This window comes from Oncorhynchus clarkii, chromosome 2, assembly GCF_045791955.1.
Source record: "Oncorhynchus clarkii lewisi isolate Uvic-CL-2024 chromosome 2, UVic_Ocla_1.0, whole genome shotgun sequence".
Taxonomy (NCBI): Eukaryota; Metazoa; Chordata; class Actinopteri; order Salmoniformes; family Salmonidae; genus Oncorhynchus; species Oncorhynchus clarkii.
This window is the reverse complement of record NC_092148.1, coordinates 20,240,043-20,262,003: the sequence shown is the minus strand read 5'-3', so window position 1 is coordinate 20,262,003 and position 21,961 is coordinate 20,240,043. Positions and strand designations below refer to the sequence as shown.

Below are 21,961 nucleotides of genomic sequence, written 5' to 3'. Positions count from 1 at the left end.
GTGGGGTTTGTGGCCCCCACGCCGTTGTTGCCGGTGATGTCTGGTGAGGACTTGCCTTACAACAGGCCAACAAGCCCCCAGTCCAGCCTCTCTCAGCCTATTGCGGACAGTCTGAGTACTGATGGAGGGATTGTGCGTTCCTGGTGTAACTCGGGCAGTTGTTGTTGCCATCCTGTACCTGTCCCGCAGGTGTGATGTTTGGATGTACCAATCCTGTGCAGGTGTTGTTACACGTGATCTGCCACTGCGAGGATAATCAGCTGTCTGTTCTGTCTCCCTGTAGCGCTGTCTTAGGCGTCTCAGTACGGACATTGCAATTTATTGCCATGGCCACATCTGCAGTCCTCATGCCTCCTTGCAGCATGCCTAAGGCACGTTCACTCAGATGAGCAGGGACCCTGGGCATCTTTCTTTTGGTGTTTTTCAGTCAGTTGAAAGGCCTCTTTAGTGTCTTAAGTTTTCATAACTGTGACCTTAATTGCCTACCGTCTGTAAGCTGTTAGTGTCTAAATGACCGTTCCAGAGGTGCATGTTCATTCATTGTTTATGGTTCATTGAACAAGCATGGGAAACAGTGATTAAACCCTTTACAATGAAGATATGTGAAGTTATTTAAATTTTTACGAATTAGCTTTGAAAGGCAGGGTGAAAGCAGGGTGAATGGTTGGGGTCAGATTGGTGTGGATTCTGGGGGATCCGTGGGTTCTGGGGAGGTCCATGGGGGGCTTTTGACCATTCCCTTGGATTCCTCATGTCTAACTCATTGTTAGAAAAAAGTCTGGTCCAAATCGGGTGTTAGGTACTATATTTATTGAATATTATATGAACCCTATAAATTAAAATGGCAAATTTGGGTGCAATCAATCAGCTTAATTTAAAATTATATTTCAACAAAAGAACGTTTCAGGAATGCTAATCTTTCTAACAGAAACGATTTCAGAACAATCTGAGATGGTGGGTGTCAAAATCCTCTTTCTTGTGCTTTTTGAGGTGGAACAACCCTGTATCTACTTGTGTCTGGACAGCATTAGAGAGAGAGCGAGAGAGAGTGAGAGCGAGAGTATGCGTGTACACCACATGTCCGAAGAAAGAAGGAACCCCCTCCTAATTATAGTCTCCAGCCACACACTGGAAGTTTCTGAGTAAACTTTTTCTCACTACGTGGTGGCAACACTCCATAGAAAGACCAGTAAAAATAACAAGCCTGAAAAGCTCTTCTGTTTCTTCATAGGAATTGTTTGTTTACACGTGATGAGGGGGTGAGGGGGAGTTTGGGGGGATAGAGGGAAGATGGGAGGTCTGTGTGTCGTGTGGTAGGGTAGAGTTTCCCCTGATGAGCCAAGGCATGTTGGGTAATCTAAACGATATGCACCACAAACGATGCAACTGGTGATCGTGTGATCATGTTTTTGCCATTTTTCCTCTGGGGAAATTGGGGGAAATTATGGGCGCAGCTGAACCCCGTTGATAAACAGGCTGAGGAGTAAAGTATATAAATGGTCACTACGCAAGCTTTGGAGATGAAAAATGACCCAGCCACATGTAAACTGTGGTCGGAAAACACAGAAAGCTGCTGACTAACTGCAGTGGGGTAAAAGGTGGGGGCACCCTGTTATTTGGTCTGGGCCTGGGCTGCCTGACTGAGAGTGCCTCACTCATCTAAACATGTCCTCTTTAGTCTGGGTATACCAACCACCCAACCAACCCACCAACCAGGGCTGTATTTTTTGCCACCATCTGTATCACATAAATAAGTGCTCATCACCTTCCTCCTTCCATCCAAAATAGCCCTGCTGTTAAATAGAGACCTGTTGCTGTCATTGTTTTTGCCCTTTATCAGTTTAAAGGCTTGTTCGTGTGCACCCTATTTAAACAACACACCTCATTTTAAAACACAGGAAAGGAGTTCACTGACTGCAGTTTATTATCACTTACTTTCCTTACAGAGGATAAAGAAACACTTCAATCTGAGGAGTTTTCCTAAGTCTTCAAGTGTCTCATTAAAACTCCAAGTGACTTCAATACAGATGGCATTTAATCGGCTCGGGGATTAGAAATCATATCGCATTGGGTTCATATCTCTAGTAAATGTGTGTGTCTTTTACTGGGTTGACAGGCATCATACTCAGAACCAATGAAATCTCTCATTCCCTGGAGTGAATTTCCTGTTGTACTTCTGCTGTGTAAACACTAGAATGTAATGATGTATCAAGTGAATGTTTTAAAACTGGGCTTTTTATATGGATTCTACCACCATTAGTGCAAATCAACACATCATTAAAAAAAGATAGAATAAACAAGCATAACCCTGTCACCTTGGAAACAGATTAACAACAGGTTTCCTACTGGACTAGAGGTTGGTTAGTAGACTGATGATGCCCTCAAAATACCACTCAGGGCTCCAGAGTAATGTTATTTCAACCCAACACGCTGACAGGCCCTGTCCAGAAACAAAACCTATCCCCTACCCCCCTAACAAGCCCTAGACACTTGGCCTCCACCTTACCACCAGCACTGAGAGAGCTCAGCCTCTCAGGTCATGGGTTTATTCATCTGTCTCAGTTCAAAGGTCACAGTTCACCAACAGACAGGGTAGTAGTATTCCATCTTTATTACAGGAAGGTGCCAACCCAGCCCCTGCTCAAAACAAGATCCCTGATTGATTTATGGTATAGTAGTAACAGGGTTCATACCCAGGAGGCACCTTAATTGGGGAGGACAGGCTCGTGTTAATGGCTGGAGCGGAATCCGTGGAATGGCATCAAATACATCAAACACATGGGTTCCATGTTTGATACCTTTCCATTTTGTCCGTTCCGGTCATTATTATAAGCCGTCTTCACCTCAGCAGCCTCCTGTGGTTCATACACATTTTGATAGATGGAATTTCATGACTTTTCCATGACCAACCATTAGCAGTGTTTCTATGTACATAATGTATAAAAAAGTTAGTGTAATGTGGTATTAACACCGGGAGGCTGCTCTCTGATCCCATTTACAATCTCCTGTAGTTGTGCAAGGCACTTAACCCCCAAAGTAAAATACCAGGTAGGCAACTGAATAATACTGGATGTGCAGGCATTTGATCAAGCCCTGTTCAAACACATCAGAGGCAGTTTATCAAGGCCCTGCACACCCACACGTGGTCTGCCACTGCGAGAACGATCAGCTGTCCGTTCTGTCTTAAGCGTCTCACAGTACGGACATTGTCATTTATTGCCCTGGCCACATCTGCAGTCCTAATGCCTCCTTGCAGCATGCCTAAGGCACATTGACGCAGATGATCAGGGACCCTGGGCATCTTTCATTTGGTGTTTTTCCAGTCAGTAGAAAGGCCTCTTTTAGTGTCCGAAGTTTTCATAACTGTGACCTTAATTGCCTACTGTCTGTAAGCTGTTAGTGTCTTAACGACCGTTCCACAGGTGCATGTTCATTAATTGTACTTGGCTCATTGAACAAGCATGGAAAACAATGTTTAAACCCTTTACAATGAAGATCTCTGAAGTTATTTGGATTTTTACAAATTATCTTTGAAAGACAGGGTCCTAAAAAAGGGACGTTTATTTATCTTAGCTACCTTAGAAGTGTTTACTTTGCAGGCTGACTAGCAGTGGCAGACTAGCCATCTGCCAGAAGGGCTGGTCCATTTTTAGCCCAGTGGGCCTGCCTAACTAGTTTTTTAATATTTTTTATTATAAATTATCTGACTAATAATGCTCCCAGTCCGCCCCTGCTGACTACCATCTATTCAGTTGCAATGTCCCATACGATGGATGCCCAAATCAACTGGAAGTATCTACAAAACAAGTTTTGAAGCCAGATAATCCAAAAGAAAAGCTACATCTAATCTTTTTTCCTAAAATTACTGTTCGCGATTCACAAATTATTATTTTGATTCACATTCGGTTTGATTGAACAAACACAGGCACTCTCAAGTGTCATTCCAATCCTGGCTGATATGCAGATTGTTTTATTTGATTGATCAAATATGTAAAAACTGTGCCTAAATAAATTAAATTAACAAATTATTAAATACATTTCCATGACGTTTCCAGGCCTGGGAAACACCATTTTGAAATGGACTTTTCATGACCATAAAAACCATGTAATAAGTGTATTATGTTATGATGGTTGCTTAACCCACTGAAAGAGGTCAATCAGATTTGACAAATTAGCAGGTAACACATTAAACCAGGTGGAACCAGCCTGATCGCTGCGGCTAGGTAAAATTAACCTAATCTAAAAAGTTATTCCTCCCTGATTCAGCGGTGCAGTCTACATTTCTGTCAGAAACTACAGACAGTTAGGTTGCTTCTCACTCTAGCCATATTGTCAAAGGTAGACTGGTATGATACAGGCTGCGTCCCAAATGGCATCCTGTATAGACAGCCCCCTCCACAAAAGTATTTCCTTCAGTCACACAGACATCACTTCACCCCCCCCCCCCCCCCCAGGCTTGGACCATGCAGGGTGGCCAAGATGATGGCATCACTTCTCAGAGCCAACGTTAGATAAACAACACCTTCACTAAAAGAACACACCGTTGAGCATATCCCAGATTCTGCCAATGATGGCAAAACAACAAACGAACCATGGCTGGCACTTCAGAAACTTATTATGTGTCTTTACAATAAGGAACCGTTAGTTTCTTTAAATGTCCGGATATAAAAGCTTGAGGTAAGACTTGTGAGGAACAAGTTTGTCCCTTGTCTCGTCTGGAATCTTGCAGGGATACTGTCAAACTGTTATCCAAATGCCCTCTGGTACATGGATACAGCTGCCTGAAAGTAAAGCCCTTTAACAGTTCTCTGGACACTTAGGGCCCTCTTGAATCAAATCTGATAATGTGCTTGCTGGGATAAAACAAAACATAACACAGAAAGATATAGAAAATTGAGAGCCCTTAAATCTCCTGCCTCCAATAAATAAATACATTTTAAAATGGTGTTTATTCGTTCACAATTCACATTCATTATTACACAAAGGGCAATAAACATCAAACAATAAAAAAACATATTTGAATAGAAAATTAGATTTAAAACAGGGAGCCCTATGTCCCCATGGAGTCCATTGTAAACCATAGGCAGGTATCGGCCCAATCCTAAATGGAGCCCTAGAACCTTCAGCTAATGCACTTGTGCAGATCTGTGAGAATTCGATTTGTATATGCAATATGGTGAAACTTCCATCTAGCCTATCAAACAGCAAGGTGGAGTTATTACCATATTGATTGCACCTTTCAAATCCTCTGCACAATTGCATACTGGCTTAGGGGTCCATTTGGAATTGGGCCATCCTGTGATCCTTACATCACTCCCCACCGTTGGCGGCCATCTTGTTGGTCTCCTCCTTTCCTGTCAATGTCCTCTTGCTGATGCCGCTGAAGTACTTTTCCCTGAAGGCGTTGTGGCCTTGGTACGGGCTAAAGTGAGGGTCTGACAGGTGGGCCAGCGCATCTGTCTCCTACAGAGAGAAAAGACAATTCAGCCCCATATACCAAGGACAGAAAGTTCTTGGTACAATTATACCTCTTAAAATTGCGAGAAAAGTGTGAGGGTTTGCCTTCACAAAGTGGAACCAATTGACCTACAACCACGGTTCAGTAAACAAATGTAGCGTCATAAAAATGCCTTTGAACACAGGTGAAGGAAGAAAGAAACCAGATGATATCAGACCTCTGCCAGGTATCCCATTAAACTAACCAAACAACCACAGGATAAAATTCTCACCTTGTATTCCTCTCCTTGCCATCACAAGCTCAGTGTAACAATAATAAATGTTAGCAGAGTGTTATGTTCCTCATATTTTCCTGGTTGGAGCTTTAGCCAGGTTGTTAGGCAGTGTTTGGAAGGCCAGCGGGCAAGAAAGTGTCGGGGCGGACGGACAGTTGGATGGAGTGGGAGGAATGAGGAGTAACGAGGTGCCGGGGATGCAGAGTGCTAGAAGAGATGACTCCCCAGCTGGCCTGCCATTCGTCAACGCCACCTCTCTCTGTTGGCCCTGGTTACCACTGCCAGGCAACCTGTCCTGGACCTAGAGATGGTTACCCTCAGTCGCCACCACATCCAAGAGCAATCCCAGATATGAAGCTCCTAACACTTCCTAAGGTGCCATATAGCAGGGCTATTCAATAACCAGAGGGTCAAAGTTTTCCAGGTTCTTTTCTACCTGGTAGTCCTTGATAGGCCTAGAGTTCATTTCCCAACACGACCATACACCAAACCATTCAACACAGAATAGGAAAGCACAGCAACTAACTTCAAAGTGCTCCATGGTAGGAGTTAAAAAGACAACCATCACTTCTCAATGGAAGCAGATCAATTCACACAAACTGACACTGCAAACTCTCACACACACCCAGCGCTGCTGTCCCATGTCATAGAGACATTGAACCACTGGACACTTCACATTTCCCACTGAGTATTTAAATACTCTATTACCGTCATAGCTCATTCTAATAATTATACTACTGTACTTTGTATTTAGTTACTCTATTTATACACACAACATATTTATTTAAATACTGGATTATTGACAGCTCACTAATATATTTACTGCTGTGCATATCATTTTTAGCACATCTTGTGTAAACTGTTCCGGTGTAAACTGTTCCGGTGTAAACTGTTCCGGTGTAAACGTACAGTGCCTTCGGAAATTATTCAGACGCCTTGAATTTTTACACATTGTTACGTTACAGCCTTGTTCTAAAATATATATATATATTTTTTTTTATGTCCTCAGCACAACACAATAGCCCATTATGGCAAAGCAAAAACAGGGTTTAAAAACGCTAATTTGCAGAAATACCTTATACACATAAGTGTTCAGACCCTTTGCTATGAGACTCGAAATTAAGCTCAGGTGCATCCATTGACCATCCTTGATTTGGAAAGGCACACATCTATATAAGGTCCCACAGTTGACAGTGCACGTCAGAGCAAAAACCAAGCCATGAGGTTGAAGGAATTGTCCGTAACAGGATTGTGTCGAGGCACAGATCTGGGGAAGGGTACCAAAACATTTCTGCAGCATTGAAAGTCCCCAAAGAACACAGTGGCCTCCATCATTCTTAAATGGAAGAAGTTTGGAACCACCAAGACTCTTCCTCAAGCTGGCCGCACTGCCAAACTGAGCAATCAAGTGAGAAGGGCCATGGTCAGGGAGGTGACAAAGAACCCAATGGTCACTCTGACAAAGAACCCAATGGTCACTCTGACAGAGCTCTGAAGTTCCTCTGTGGAGATGGGGGAATATTCCAGAAGGACATCCATCTCTGCAGCACTCCACCAATCAGGCATTTATAGTAGTGGTGGCCAGATGGAAGACACTTCTCAGTAAAAGGCACATGACAGCCTGCTTGGAGTTTGCCAAAAGCCACCTAAAGGACTCTCAGACCATGAGAAACAAGATTCTCTGATCTGATGAAACCAAGATTTAACTCTTTGGCCTGAATGCCAAACCTGCCACCATCTCTACGGTAAAGCATGGTGGTGGTGGCAGCATCATGCTGTGGGGATTTTTTTCAGCCGCAGGGACTGGGAAACAAGTCAGGATTGAGACACAGATGAACAGAGCAAAGTACAGACAGATCCTTGCTGAAAACCTGCTCAGGACCTCAGATTGGAGCGAAGGTTAACCTTTCAACAGGGCAACGACCCTAAGCACAAAGCCAAGACAATGCAGGAGTGGCTTCTGGAGAAGTCTCTGAATGTCCTTGAGTGGCCCAGCCAGACCCCGGACATAAACCTGATCAAAGGATCTGCAGAGAAGAATGGGAGAAACTCCCCAAATACAGGTGTGCCAAGCTTGTAGCATCATACCCAAGAAGACTCGAGGCTGTAATCGCTGCCAATGGCGCTTAAACAAACTACTGAGTAAAGGGTCTGAATACTTTTCTAAAATGTAATATTTCAGTTGTATTATTTTTATAAATGACCAAAAATCCGAGGATAGGAAACAAAGGAATAACAAAAACCCCTCAGATTTTCTGGCAGGCTATTCCAGAGGCTGGGGGCATAGTCTTCGTCCTAAGCTTTGGGACAGTTAAAAGGCCAGCGCCAGAGGACCTGAGGGACACATAACTAAAAAGCATGTCTGACATGATTTTGGGTGCACAATCATTCATTGATTTAAGAACCAATAGAAGAATCTTAGCATTTATTTTAAAACTCACAGGCAGCCAGCGCAGAGACTTTAAAACCGGTGTAATGTGCGCTCTTCATCTGGTCTTGGGCAGTACCCGTGCTGCAGCATTCTGCATGTTTTGCAGTTGACCAATGGCTTTCTTGGGTAGACCCGACAGAATAGCATTACAGTAGTCAAGCCTGCTTGAAATAAAAGCATGGATGAGTCTCTATCAGCCTGATCAGCATGTAGCTGCAGTTGAATTATGTGTGTACTTGCTTGACATTGTACTGAATTGTAAGGAGCTGGTAACATAACCATTTCTCTGCACCCGCTATAACATCTGCTAAACTGTGTACGTGATCTCATTATGAACGGTAGCCTACATTCTCCAGCTTTTGCAAATCCTTACCTCTGATTGGATAGTCATTTCAGTTTGAGACTGAACTTTGGCCTAAGATCACATCACAACATATGGAAAACGGGGAGACGGGCCAAGTTCACGGCCCAGTCAGGAAAGCCCGTCTTGATTTGATTCTTACCATTACAGCCTCTAAAGCAGAAGCCTTTGAAGACAGGGTTGAGCAGCATTGATGGATACAGCCTGCCAGGAGGAGACTATGGAAATGTGATAAACAGTGGGGTCCCAAATCGACACCCTTGATTAAAAAAAACAATGACTGTATAAAATAAATAGTTAAAATACTCTACAAACTTGTATGCATTTTCACTTACTTTAGGTTGTTTCAGATTATTTTGTGCACAATATAAAGTAATAGTAAAAAATGTAGTGTGTAGTTTTAGAGGCGCAGTATTTGAATTATTTATTTTACAGTCATTATTGCTCATCTTTATCAAGGGTGTCAATAATTTGATGGCACTGTATACAGTGCCTTCAGGAAGTACTCACACCCCTTGACTTATTCCACATTTTGTTGTATTACAGCCTGATTTTGCTGACCCATCATATGCACAATACCCCATAAATGTTTATTTTTTTTAATTTAGCAAATGTAATGAAAATGAAATACATAAATATCTAATTTGCAAAAGTATTCACACCCCTGAGTCAATACTTTGTAGAAGCACCTTTGGCATGTTCTCCCATCTTAGCCAAGGAACTCTGTAGTTCGGTCAGAGTGGTATTCGGGTTCTTCGTCACCTCCCTGACCAAGGTCCTTCTTGCCCGGTTGCTCAGTTTGGTCAGACGGCCAGCTCTAGGTAGAGTCTGGATAGTTCCATATTTATTCAATTTTCCAATGATGGAGACCACTGTGCTCTTGGAAACTTTCAACGCTCTAGAAATAGTTGTATACTTCCCCAGGTATATAGATCTACGAACAGTTCCTTGGACTTTATAGTATAGTTTTTGCTCTGACATGCACCGTCAACTGCCACCTTATATAAAAGAGGTGTTTCTTTCTAAATCATGTCCAAACAATTGAATTGGCCACAGGTGAACTCCAATCAAGTTATAGTGACATCAAGGATGATCAAAGGAAATTGGATGCACCTGAGCTCAGTTTGGAGTGTCTTAGCAAAGGGGTGGACACACCTATTCATTCAAGGGTTTTTCTTTATTTGTACTATTTTCTACATTGTAGAATAATAATAATAATAATAATAATAATAATAATAATAGTAAGCAAAACAGTGTTAAACAAATCAAAATATATTTTATATTTGAGATTCTTCAAAGTAGCCACCCTTTGCCTTGACTGCTTTGCACAATTTTGGCACTCTCTCAACCAGCTTTACCTGGAATCCTTTTCCAACAGTCTTGAAGGTGTTACCACATATGCTGAGCACTTGTTGGCTGCTTTTCCTTCACTCTTCGGTCCAACTCATCCCAAACCATCTCGATTGGGTTGAGGTCAGGTGATTGTGGAGGCAAGGTCATCTGATGCAGCTCTCCATCACTCTCTTTATTGGTCAAATAGCCCTTACACAGCCTGGAGGTGTGTTGGGTCATTGTCCTGTTGAAAAACAAATGATAGTGGGACTAAGCCCAAATCAGATGAGATGGCATATCACTGCAGAATGCTGTGGTAGCCATGCTGGTTAAGTGTGCCTTGAATTCTAAATAAATCACTGACAGTGTCACCAGCAAAGCACACCCAAACCATCACACCTCCATGCTTCACGGTGGGAACCACACTTGCAGAGATGATCTGTTCACCTACTCAGCATCTCACAAAGACACAGTGGTTGGAACCAAACATTTCTAATTTGGACTCACCAGACCAAGACAGATTTCCACCGGTCTAATGTCCATCACTCATGTTTCTTGGCCCAAGCAAGTATCTTCTTCTTGTTAGTGTACTTTAGTACGCAGCAATTCAACCATGAATGCCTGATTCACGCAGTCTCTGAACAGTTGATGTTAAGATGTGTCTGTTACTTGAACCCAGTGAAGCATTTATTTGGGCTGCCATTTCTGAGGCTGGTAACTAATGAACTTATCCTCTGCAGCAGAGGTAACTCTGGGTCTTCCTTTCCTGTGGCGGTCCTCACCAGTTTCATCATAGAGCTTGATGGTTTTTGCGACTGCACTTGAAGAAACTTTCAAAGTTCTTCAAATGTTCCGGGTTGACTGACCTTCATGTCTTAAAGTAATGATGGACTCTCATTTCTCTTTGAGCTGTTCTTGCGATAATATGGACTTGGTCTTTTACCAAATAGGGCTATCTTCTGTTTACCACCCCTACCTTGTCACAACACAACTGATTGGCTCAAACGCATTAAGGAAATAAATTCCACAAATGAACTTTTAACAAGGCATTCCAGGTGACTACCTCATGAAGCTGGTTGAGAGAATGCCAAGAGTGTGCAAAGCTGTCGTCAAGGCAAAAGGCAAAGGCTACTTTGAAGAATCTCAAAAATAAAATACATATATTTATTTAACACTTTTTTGGTTACTACATGAAAAACCCTAGAATGAGTCGCTGTGTTCAAACGTTTGACTGGGACTGTATGTAAATGAGATATTTCTGTAGACGATTGAGAGGGGAAAAAAATCGATTTAATCCATTTTGAAATCAGGCTGTAACACAACAAAATGTGGAATAAGTCGAGGGGTATGAATACTTTATGAAGAACTATTTATCTATGTATAGTAGCATGCTATGAGATATATGTTCCAGGTTTGGGGCACTGGGAGTTAGAGACAGATGCCAGTGTGTGTGTGTGTGTGTGTGTGTGTGTGTGTGTGTGTGTGCGTTGATTCAGACAGGGCTTGCCTTTATGGGTATAATTGTGTTTTGAAGTGAAGAGGTTGTCAAATCCAAAGATGGATTATTTTCCATAAAATGTGTGATTAAGTCATTTATGTGCTGTATATAAAAAAAGCCAATCATAGCCAGATGCTGAGGTTTATGGCAGACCTCGAGGGAAGCACCATCGACATCCCCTTTAACTGTGTTGTATTGCGCGTGTGTATGTTTAAAGAACACAGACCGACAACACTTATAGTACACATATGTGCATACTTGTACCTACAAACACGGCACAAACATATTCAGAGGCACGCACGGATACTTTACTTTGTAGATACATGCATGTAATTCATAGTAAGCACACCACAGCAACATGAAAACCTACAATTATATAATGTTGCAATCATATTCACAAACGGATCCATCGACCTTTTCGAAATGAGTGATGTTCCACTCAAACGCATACACCCGCTCGTAACAGCAGTCACACACAGGGTAGACAAGTACAAAAGCATATATATACACACACACACCAGACAGACGGACGGACACATACAGATGGAAGGACCGACAGACACCCACCTCTGGTTCCTTGATCTTCTCCATGGTGATGAGACGTCTGGAGGTGTGGCTGGAAAGGGTCTGTTCACAGTTACTGACCAGTCTGAGACAGGCATTCAGGGGCACCATCTCTTCACAGTACCTACAAACACACACACACTCTACTGGTGAATCATTATGGTTGAGTACATTTTTAAACAGCTGGTCCTGTACTGTAAAGCATGAACTAATACATCTAAAGGGTTGGTGGGTCCAAATCATCCTTCAAACTACAATATCTGCATCTCACCATACACTCACCTGCAGAGTAGACCAGCCTTAACCTCCATGTAATGCCCTCAAAATGACACTACACCCAGGCCAGGTCAGCTCTCTCTCCATTGAACTCAACCCAGATCAGCTCTCTCCTCCCTCCCTCTCGCTCACTTTCTCTATCCTCTTTCCCGCTCCCAACTCTAGGCCAGTTCTCTCTCAGCTCCAGGCCTTTACTGACCATGTCATGATCTGACTGAAGTGGACAAAAGCCACTGTGAAAAAGGTGAACTAGATTAGATTTAAGATATCGGGAAAACGTATTCTTGTCAGGAGCGCTGTGTGTGTGTGTGTGTGTGTGTGTGTGTGTGTTCGCGCGCATGTCGGCAAAGCACCACAACTAAAGCTGTCCAGGGCAAGGTACTGTATTTATTAGGATCCCCATTAGCTAGGGTCAAAGCTGTAGCTACTCTTCATGGGGTCCATGAAACATCATATTAATAGACCATTAAAGCTGAAGGACAGAACTACATAAATTGACATAATGCATAACATTAAATCGACAAGTACAGAACTACATCAATTAAAAATAAGGATACACACTTTCATATTATTTTGCCTTAGCAATCCATGCAACATTTTCAAATGGCTCCACTACAGTCATCCATTTTGATAGAGTTGCTTACTGCTACAACTGCAGCTCCTCATCCTAACCTCTCAGAACCAGTTGTTCTGTAAACACTAGCGAGAATCTCACTAAATTAGGAACCACCTGTGTCCTTGGTTCTCCCGCTTGACGTCAATACTATTCATAATAATAATAATGCGATTAATAGATGCTACTGAATGCAAGTGCCTGTAGATTACAGGCCTCTAGTGTGTGTGTGTTTGTCAGCACCGTGACCAAAGCGAGGCGTTCATTCTACCTGCCAATCGCATCTTATTACTGGGTAGCTGGTCCTTCCACATGGGCAGTTTCATTTAAAGATGGGTGTGGCCTTTCAATACAGCTTTTTCCATCTTCTCAGACAAATACAGAGTTGAAACCTCTGTGCAGATGTCCCATAGGCAGGCAGATTGTGGGTCAGGTTCGAGGCTATTTAAGCCCTATAGGCTGAGGTGCCGTAGACTAGCCCACCTACCTTTTATTGCATGGTATAATGTAGGCCAGATAGACATTGTCAAGGCATATTAATTCAATTGTTGTCAAGATAGAGAGAAGGCCTGTCTTTGATAAGGAGAAGCTCAGCATTCTTAACCACACAACTGACCAAACAAGTCCTACAGTCTAAGGTTTTACTCTGACTACTGCCTGGTAATGTGTTCAGGTGCTAAAAATAAATACATAATAAACCTACAGCTGCCCAGCAATGTTCCAATGTCAACAAAACGCATGTTGATCTTTCCTGGCTCAAACTAAAATGAGTCCTTAGGACATTCCGGGAAGGTCTGGAGGTTGTGTCAATGTCTCCTGGAGATCCGACGCCCCCTGTTTGCTGAGGAGATTGGAAAAAATAAATAAAAGTGACGCAGACAAACTGTCTATTCAATCAACTAACATACAGCGCTGACAGACATTCATATTTCACAAGGCATGCAAATAAAAGGTCTCTTCATAGTCCCTAAAACCAAAAGGAATTCAAGACAACACAGTAATAATATACTGTATGTAGCCATGATAGCATGGAACTCCCTGACATCTCAAATCACTCAAGCAAGCAGCAAAAGTAGCTTTAAAAAAAACGAATTAAAAGAGCACATCACAGCCCAATGCCTCTGACCTAAATTGCTTGTAGCATCTCCTTCCAGAGCACATCTGGTGTTTGGGTTAAAGATAAGATATGCCCTTGACATCAGGATATCAGGGCCTGCTCAGAGAAAGCAACTGGAAGCAAAGCCTCAGTAGAGTAAGGACGTACTGCTCCATATGATATGATAGTCTGGTCAGCTTACTGATGTTAATCAGCAGAGCAACGTTTTATTGAAGTGAATTCTTATTTTGTGTGTGACGAGTGGATGCTGCTGGGTGTGAGTGGTGCGGGAATGAAAATGCAAAACAAGTTTATGAGAACCAGAGGAAACTCCATATCAAGGGGACTTTATTCATTTTATAAATAAGTACTAAGGCAATGCACTATACACCTTAGTTAACCCTTTATGGGTGGTAGACTAACACATTGCACTATACCTTAGTCTACCGCCCATAAAGGGTTAACTAACACAATACACTATACCTTAGTTAACCCTTTATGGGTGCTAGAACGTAACACAGCAAATGTTTTGTTTAGTTCATTTTTATGCACTAGACAGGGCGAAGGAAGTAAGTGAAGCCCATCTGATCAGAATTATGACTCTGTTCAATTTATAGGATGGAGTGGAGTGACGAATCTCTAAAACGTCCACAATGCCTCGCTTTGGTCAGTGCTGACACACACACACACACACACGAGAGGCCTGTATTTTATAGGCACATCTATTAATCACATTATTATTATTATGAATAGTATTGACATCAAACGGCAGAACCAAGGACACAGGTGGTTCCTAATATTGTGAGATTCTCGCTAGTGTTTAGAGAATAGCTGCTTCTGAGAGATTAGGATCAGGAGCTGTAATTCTAACAGTAAGCAACTAACGAAATGAACGACTGCAGTGTAGCCATTATTATGAATACATGTAGATTACGAGAGAGTGTTTGTTTGCATACGTAGCACTTTCTCCTACCAGCACCACACTGGGCCATATTTTCACCTTACTGTTTGTCTCCTGGGTTGCTATGGCCACTGTGGAATACAGGCCTCTAATATGTTGTGGTGTGTGTGCGCGCGCGTGCTTCAGGGAGCACCGCAACCAAAACGGGTGTTAATTCTACCTGCCAATCACCTCTTATTACTGGGTAGCTGGACCTTCCACATTGGCTGTTTCATTTAAAGATGGGATGGGGCCTTTCAATACAGCTTTTTCCATCCTCAGACAAATACAGACTTGAAACCTCTGTGCAGATGCTAAGTAAGCAGCACAGGAGGCTGCTGAGGGGAGAACGGCTCATAATAATGCCTGGAACAGAGCGAATGGAATGGCATCAAATACATCAAATCAAAATGTATTTGTCACATGTGACAAATACAACAGGTATATAGACCTTACAGTGAAATGCTTACTTACAAACCCTTAAATAAGAAATAAATGTAGCAAATAATTAAAGAGCAGCAGTAAACTAACAATAGCGAGGTTATACACAAGGGGCACCAGCACAGAGTCAATATAAACCGCATGTTTGATACGATTCAAATAATTCCGCTCCAGCCATTACCACGTGCCACCAACCCCATGTGATATGCAGACTGGGGGTCAAGTTAGAGACCATTTAAGCCCAATAGTCTTTATTTCCTGGTCAAGGCTCTAAGGAGCATGTTTGCGCCTAAGTTGAAAAATTTAGGAGCACAATGAAATATATTTGATGTAACAAGCCGTTTTCTTTGTAGCAATAGTGCAAGGGTGACGGGCATGAATCTGCACTCAGTGTATTCTCCATGCCACTCAGGGGCTGCCGCACAGTGAAGTAATCCTTGCAACAATTATCTTTACATTTTTTGGTGCTATGGTGCTCCAAATAAAAAAATGTCAGGTCACACAGCAAAATATTTAGGCGCATATGCGATTAAAATGGTTGCACTGTAGAGCCCTGATGGTATACTGTAGGTCAGATAGACACCGGCATTAAGCACAAGGATCTGTCTCTCAGTAAGGCAGCAGCAGGAGTGTTGTAGACAAAAGGAAGTCGATAACCCCTTAAACCAACCACGGGAGTTCAAATCCCATGAGCTTCCTGTTAGCTTTGCACTCTGCTTCATTAGCGCCGTCTGGCTTATGACTTTAACCCATAGAGAATGATAGACACATCTAGTGACCAAAAGGCCATCTTAGCATTGGCAGCGCCATTGAGGGCTTCAACCACGCTTCAGCCATTTTAAAGTAGTCAACTCGGTGGGGATTCCTATGGGTTGTAGCCTCAATGGCGCTGCCCATGCTGTCACAGACGCTATAATAGCACAGATATAGAGGACTCATCTTTATCTCTATGCTTTAGCCTCTGAGATAATGGGTCTGGTTCCTGCCAAGGGGCTGCAGCAGAGAGGAAATGGCAACAGACCACACCGCGGCTGGAAAAGTCTTGAACTAGTTCAAATTTAAACACAGTATCACAGGGGAGAGAGAGAGAGAGAGAGAGAGAGAGAGAGAGAGAGAGAGAGAGAGAGAGAGAGAGAGAGAGAGAGAGAGAGAGAGAGAGAGAGAGAGAGCGCAAGAGAAAGACTAATGAGCTTGAGAAACCACAGAGTTAATTGAAACACTGAAAGGCAGCTGAGGCACAGGGCAAGGTGGTGCTCCTCATGACGACGGCAGAAATGTTTTAATTGGCCGGCTTGGGGGACCTCATTGCCTAGGCCTGTGACCAGTGTTAGGGGACCTCGTATTGGCCTGCGTCCGACCCCAGCCCAAAACAACACAACAGTAACACAACACAGCAAATCGTTTTTTCCTACAGCAGCTGCACTGCAACCCCCCTTTGTGACTCCAGTGTTTACAAACAAGCATGTTGCTCCACAGTCCTGTCCCCTTCAACCATTTAGTCACCCTGTTCTATCTCAAAGGTCCACCGCAGTAACAGTCATTGGTGAATGGCGACATCTAGTGGTGTAGTATATCGCGCTCTCTCAGGACAGACTTAGGACTACCTAAATCTAACCAGCTAAGACATCTACTATTAATGTTTCTACAGTGTTACTAACCAACTTTGTGCAATAACATTCTCTCAACTGAATTCCCACCTCTACCAAAAACCCACATGTCTTGTCTTATTAGCATCCCCTAAGTCTCTTGTTCATAAACTTTCCCTTTTCTCTCCATATATTTTCTTTCTCTAAGACCCGCCTTCTTCTTTGCTCAGTAAATGTGGAGATGAGTGGAAGGGTCAGAGCAGGCCCAACACAGGGGTATTTTTGTTCTGACCCAGTCCTGACATTCTGGAGGTCATGACTCCTGACTGATACTGTGAGGACCTCCAGCCCAACCCAGCCTGGGTGCAACCCGGCCTTTCTCCCTCCTTCCCGTCACCATAGCAGGGTGACAGAAACCCAATAACCCCCCGACAGCCTCCCAATCCCCAGTGTGGAGCCCACAGATCAGGACCTGGAGACAGGCTGTGTTTGGTCAGTGTCAGCATGTCTGGCTTCATGGGTTTATTTTGGCACTCTGCACTGAATGAGACAGGGTCAGGAACTGCTAAGTAGTTACACACCCAGAGTGAGGAGAAGAGCAGAGCACAGGCACAGTCAGTCAGACTGAGGCACACAGTTGCACAGACTCTCTCTCGCTCTCTCAACCACCAGTGCTAAAGGCTATAGCCCTCTCTCCTTTCCCTGTCTCAGCCAGTCAGTGTGGGGAACTCCAGTGTGTGTGTCACAGACAGTCAGGGGGAACTGCTGGGGGTGAGCGGGAGGTGTAATAGAAAACATCACAGGGCTGTGGTGTATGGTCTGGTCTCATCTTCCTGATACTCAGACCCTGCCCTGTAATCAGTGGCCAGAAGTCCCAGGGGCCTGTATCCTGTCTGTGGTCCACACAGTAAACCAGCTGTATGGAACAATACACCCAATATACCTCAGGACACCTGCACACCGACCAGAACACCACTAACCCCAGGCCTGGGACAGAGAATGAGATGTGCTGATGGGAATAAACACCTGGTCCTGACAGAGAATATGATGCTTATGAGGGGAAAAGGTGCAGAGAGAAAAGCCCTCATCTAAACTAGAATGCTTTGTTAAGCAGATCTAGTACAGTAGCACCACTTCATCAGGGTGTAGGCTAAATCACCAGTGTGACTGTGGCCCTCTAGTGGTCTAACAGGGTAAAGGGGAAAAGATAACAGCATGTATCAGCAGGAAAAACTGCTGACTGGTGAGATTGACCCTGTGTGCAATAAGGTCTTATCAAATGCTGTTTGTATCTATTCGACATCACAACAGTTGATGACAGTGCTATTTGGTTTACACATAGAGAAGAGGGAGACTGTGTAGACAATACATCTGTGAGCTCAAACCCATGTAACACCATGACGATACAGTAGATTCAACAACACCAGATGTGAATATTTGACCAATTCAGACTATAGAGCTTTAACAGGAAGTGCTGTATCCAGGGACCACAGATGGATATTAACCATGTACCTATATGTAGATAACTCTGGTGCAATACTGGTGTTGTTGTGAAAGGTCCCTGACAAATAAACAAACACAACATTACTCACTCTGGCCTGTAGATTGGTAGCCAGTAGACTAGCCGCCCTCCGATGACCAGGTGTTGAGCTGAGAAGTTTAACAGGTCAGTGAATATGTCACTCAGGTGGTAGGCCATGGAAACGGGGACATGGCTGTCTCCAACGCTGGATGAAAGATAAACGCATCTTCACTGTTTACACACTGATTTAACATAATCTGAGAGGACTTTATATCTCTATAGTGTATCTATTGCTTGCTTGCAAGTTTTACAGGCCGTCTTTTTCAAAACTGAGCAAATATACAAAGCACTATAAACAACACTGAGACTCAAGAGGAAGATGAAGACGTACTAGTCTTCAGATGGCTTCACACTGTTTACACTGTCCTTCTGAGAGCCTGTTCTCCTGGTTGACTCCCGAATCCCATAGGGGGCTGAGAATTAAACAAACACAAAAATGAAAGACAAGAGATTGAACAGATTTAAATCTGAACAAATCACAAAGACTGTGGACTTCAACAGAATAAGACGTTTTACTCGTGCATGGCTGTACAGGAGACATTACAGGATGGAGGACCCTACATGGGAAGAGAACACACAGAGCTCTAGGATAAGAACGTACGGTCAGTGATGATGGCGTCAAAGAGCACTCCGTCCCTCCAGATAGGCTTGGAGGCGTCAGACACAAGGACGTCCACATACAGCTTCTCTGAGCCGTACTGACGCAGGTTGGCTCTGATGTTCTCATCTGGACCCCTCCACTTCTGGTTCTTACGACTCGCTTTTCCTGAAAAACAAACCAAAATACTATTATACAGCAATGCACTTGGTTGCAATTAGGGCCGGGATGATAGCAGTATCACGATAATCGTTAGTTTTGTGGCAAGGAAACATGTTGAAAATATGTCATCGAGATTCACATTTATTTATTTTCCAAGCTATAGCACACAATATTTTACACACAGCAGGTGTAAAAGGACCAGTAGAGTTTGATCTATTTCTTATTCTGCCATGGAAAAAAATAGAGATACGTGATATGATTACAACTAGGACCGGGGGGATACCAGTATCAAGTGTTAGGCCTATAGGACAATGCAATTGGATTTGAGCGTGAAAATGAGCACAGAAAAAAAATAACTATTTTAAAAGATGATAGAAAGAGCATAAACAACATAATGTTCATCATATAAATGGATTAACAAACTTGCCAAAGAACAAGATATTTAGCTCTGGGTTCCAAAATAAGAGAACGTAAACAAGGCCATTTCTAGGATATTACCTATCCCATGGATGGTGTTGTAATCAATATCCGTTCCACAGACATATGCACCAAAATGAGAGCATGCAACCAGGAGGCTACCTGAGAGAGAAAGAGAAAAAAAAATCCAATAAGCACAGACTAGCCTTGGGTTCAGCTAAATGCAGTGTATTTCTGCAAGTGTCAGTTCAAAGACCAAAACTAACTTATCTCTTACCAGTCCCAACGAAGGGGTCGTAGACCAGGTCGTGAGCCTTGACCCTGGCGTGGTTGGCCATGATAAAAGACAACCCAGCGTCCATACTGGTGTTACCTATGAAGTGCCTGTTCTTCACACTGTGAGAGCGAATCAACTCACGCTGGCCATCTGCAATCTAAGGAACATACAGTTGATAAGACAAGATCAAATATAGGCTTACCTTTATCATTAAATGAATCAGTGCTCAACCTGGTACCTGGCTTATACACGGGGGACTTGGGAAGACTCATAAGGACATAGGCCTCATGATAAGTTTCACAAGAGGGAATACTTCAGGCAGACCAAAATGTGATTGGTAACCAAATAAGGTTAACAACCACTGTGGTAAATAACGTTCATGAGTTATAGTAATTACTCATTTGTATACTGACACAGAAATGAAGGAGCACACAGCACACTGACTCACCCATCTCCCAAAGTAGATGTAGAGGGGCTCGTCTGGGATGTCGTTAGGGTCAGTTCCATAGTCCTCCAACAGACAGAAGATGTGTTTAGGGTTCCGTAGATTGACCCTTCCCTCAAATGAGAGATATTCCATTGCCTTGGGGAGGAAGACCACAGGGTAACTTGTCCAGGTGCATACTGCTTATCAGTGCCTGCCTTTAACACAATAGGGCAGTAAAAAAGGTAGAGTAAGTTGACTTTTCTGGGATCAATCTTAAATACAAATTACTGGGAGCAAGTCAAGTGTATCATACTCACATCTATCTTCTTAATTCTATCTTCGAACTCTAGAGTCTTGTTGAAAGTGTAGACATTGATTTTGTATGTTGAGTCTTTCTGTAGGAAGGGTGACTGTTGGGAGGAGTAAAGTTACACACATTAGATACTCCACATGATTAGTTTGCCCTCTATTTAGATGTAATGCCATTTCTCACAAACCATGTTCTCTGTTGGATATTTCAAGAGCGAGTTCCTGAGTTCACTGTGCGTTCTGCCATGACCCCACAGCTCAAATGCAGACCTAGGTGATAAACAAATAACCACAAAAAGGTCATTACAATTTACTGTGACATTCAAGTTGAGAATCATCTCAGAAGAGAAGGGCTGATGAGCAATGCTGCAGTACCCCTCTAGCTCTTTTCATTGCAACTCCATTGTTGATTTGTCTCACTTACTTTGCACAAACAGTTCTGGCCATGATGCTGTTGACATCTTCCTCTGACAAGCCATTCAGGAGCCAGAATGGAGACTGGGGAGAAGAATTACAGAAGATTTGAGGATTTGAGAAGCCTATGCATGGACAGCTGATAATGGTCAACTCCTCCCTTCATTGGTAAAGCTATCAGGCTAATAATACATATAGAAACTAACGTATTTTACCTTTTCTTTGAAGTTTTCACCTGGATCAAACGGTTTGCCCCTGAGGGACAGCAGCGACCTAATCTCCTGTAATGTTACGATGGACAATAAATAAAATCAGAACATTTCTGAAGAATTCAAACATGACAGCTTGTAGATAGTAACGTTACTATCGTAGCAAGCTAATGTATATGAGAAATTCCGTAATGAGACACCAACATCTTTAGAGATAGAAATAAATAACACAACATTTACAGTTTGACAGAGAGGTACGACATTTATATGCATACCGGTAGCCTGAAGTCAACATTGTCGTGGGCCAGATGTATCAAATATTGCAGGCATATTCTGCTACAGTGGATCGCCATGTTCGAGTTCTTACGCAAAATACACCCGGCTTAAAACTGCGTCCCCGCGAATAGTGGTTCCTGTCTGTTTCAAAATAAATACCACTTTACCAGCAATGATTGTGCATTAAATGCATGTATTTTGTCAAAGCAAAATTAAGATGTGTATGTTTTTGTTTTGTCATTAACGTCTAAATCATTGTGTGCTTATTATTCTGTATAGCTGCCACATAACTGCTTCATAAATGAGGGTGCATCATTTTACTGTAGAGGGAGCTAATGATCCACCAACTAAACATATCCCAGGGGTAACCGCTTTACTTCAGAACACCGCTCACTGACAGGGCACGTGACACCTCCTCAA

General features: G+C 42.9%; 1 protein-coding gene across 1 annotated transcript; it reads right to left on the bottom strand.

Moving 5' to 3' along the window:
• Window positions 1-4,934: 4,934 nt before the first annotated feature.
• Window positions 4,935-21,888, bottom strand: LOC139423858 (tRNA (guanine(10)-N(2))-methyltransferase homolog). The gene is made up of 13 exons (XM_071175501.1): window positions 21,541-21,888; window positions 21,272-21,337; window positions 21,067-21,140; window positions 20,831-20,912; window positions 20,651-20,743; window positions 20,355-20,489; window positions 19,907-20,063; window positions 19,711-19,791; window positions 19,054-19,218; window positions 18,784-18,865; window positions 18,463-18,597; window positions 11,922-12,042; window positions 4,935-5,463 (listed from the first exon to the last, which is right to left on the bottom strand). The coding sequence occupies exons 1-13, from the start codon at window positions 21,616-21,618 to the stop codon at window positions 5,311-5,313; spliced, it is 1,422 nt and encodes a 473-aa protein (XP_071031602.1). The 5' UTR covers window positions 21,619-21,888; the 3' UTR covers window positions 4,935-5,310.
• Between the last annotated feature and the right edge of the window lie 73 nt (window positions 21,889-21,961).

What these genes read in the sequence shown, in the direction of transcription:
- LOC139423858 (XM_071175501.1), bottom strand. Translation starts at nt 21,618, where the DNA reads ATGGCGATCCACTGTAGCAGAATATGCCTGCAATATTTGATACATCTG. An exon ending in GCCAGAACTGTTTGTGCAAA is followed by an intron (nt 20,913 to 21,066) that starts GTAAGTGAGACA and finishes TTTATCACCTAG; the next exon opens with GTCTGCATTTGAGCTGTGGG. An exon ending in CGACCCCTTCGTTGGGACTG is followed by an intron (nt 19,792 to 19,906) that starts GTAAGAGATAAG and finishes TTTCTCTCTCAG; the next exon opens with GTAGCCTCCTGGTTGCATGC.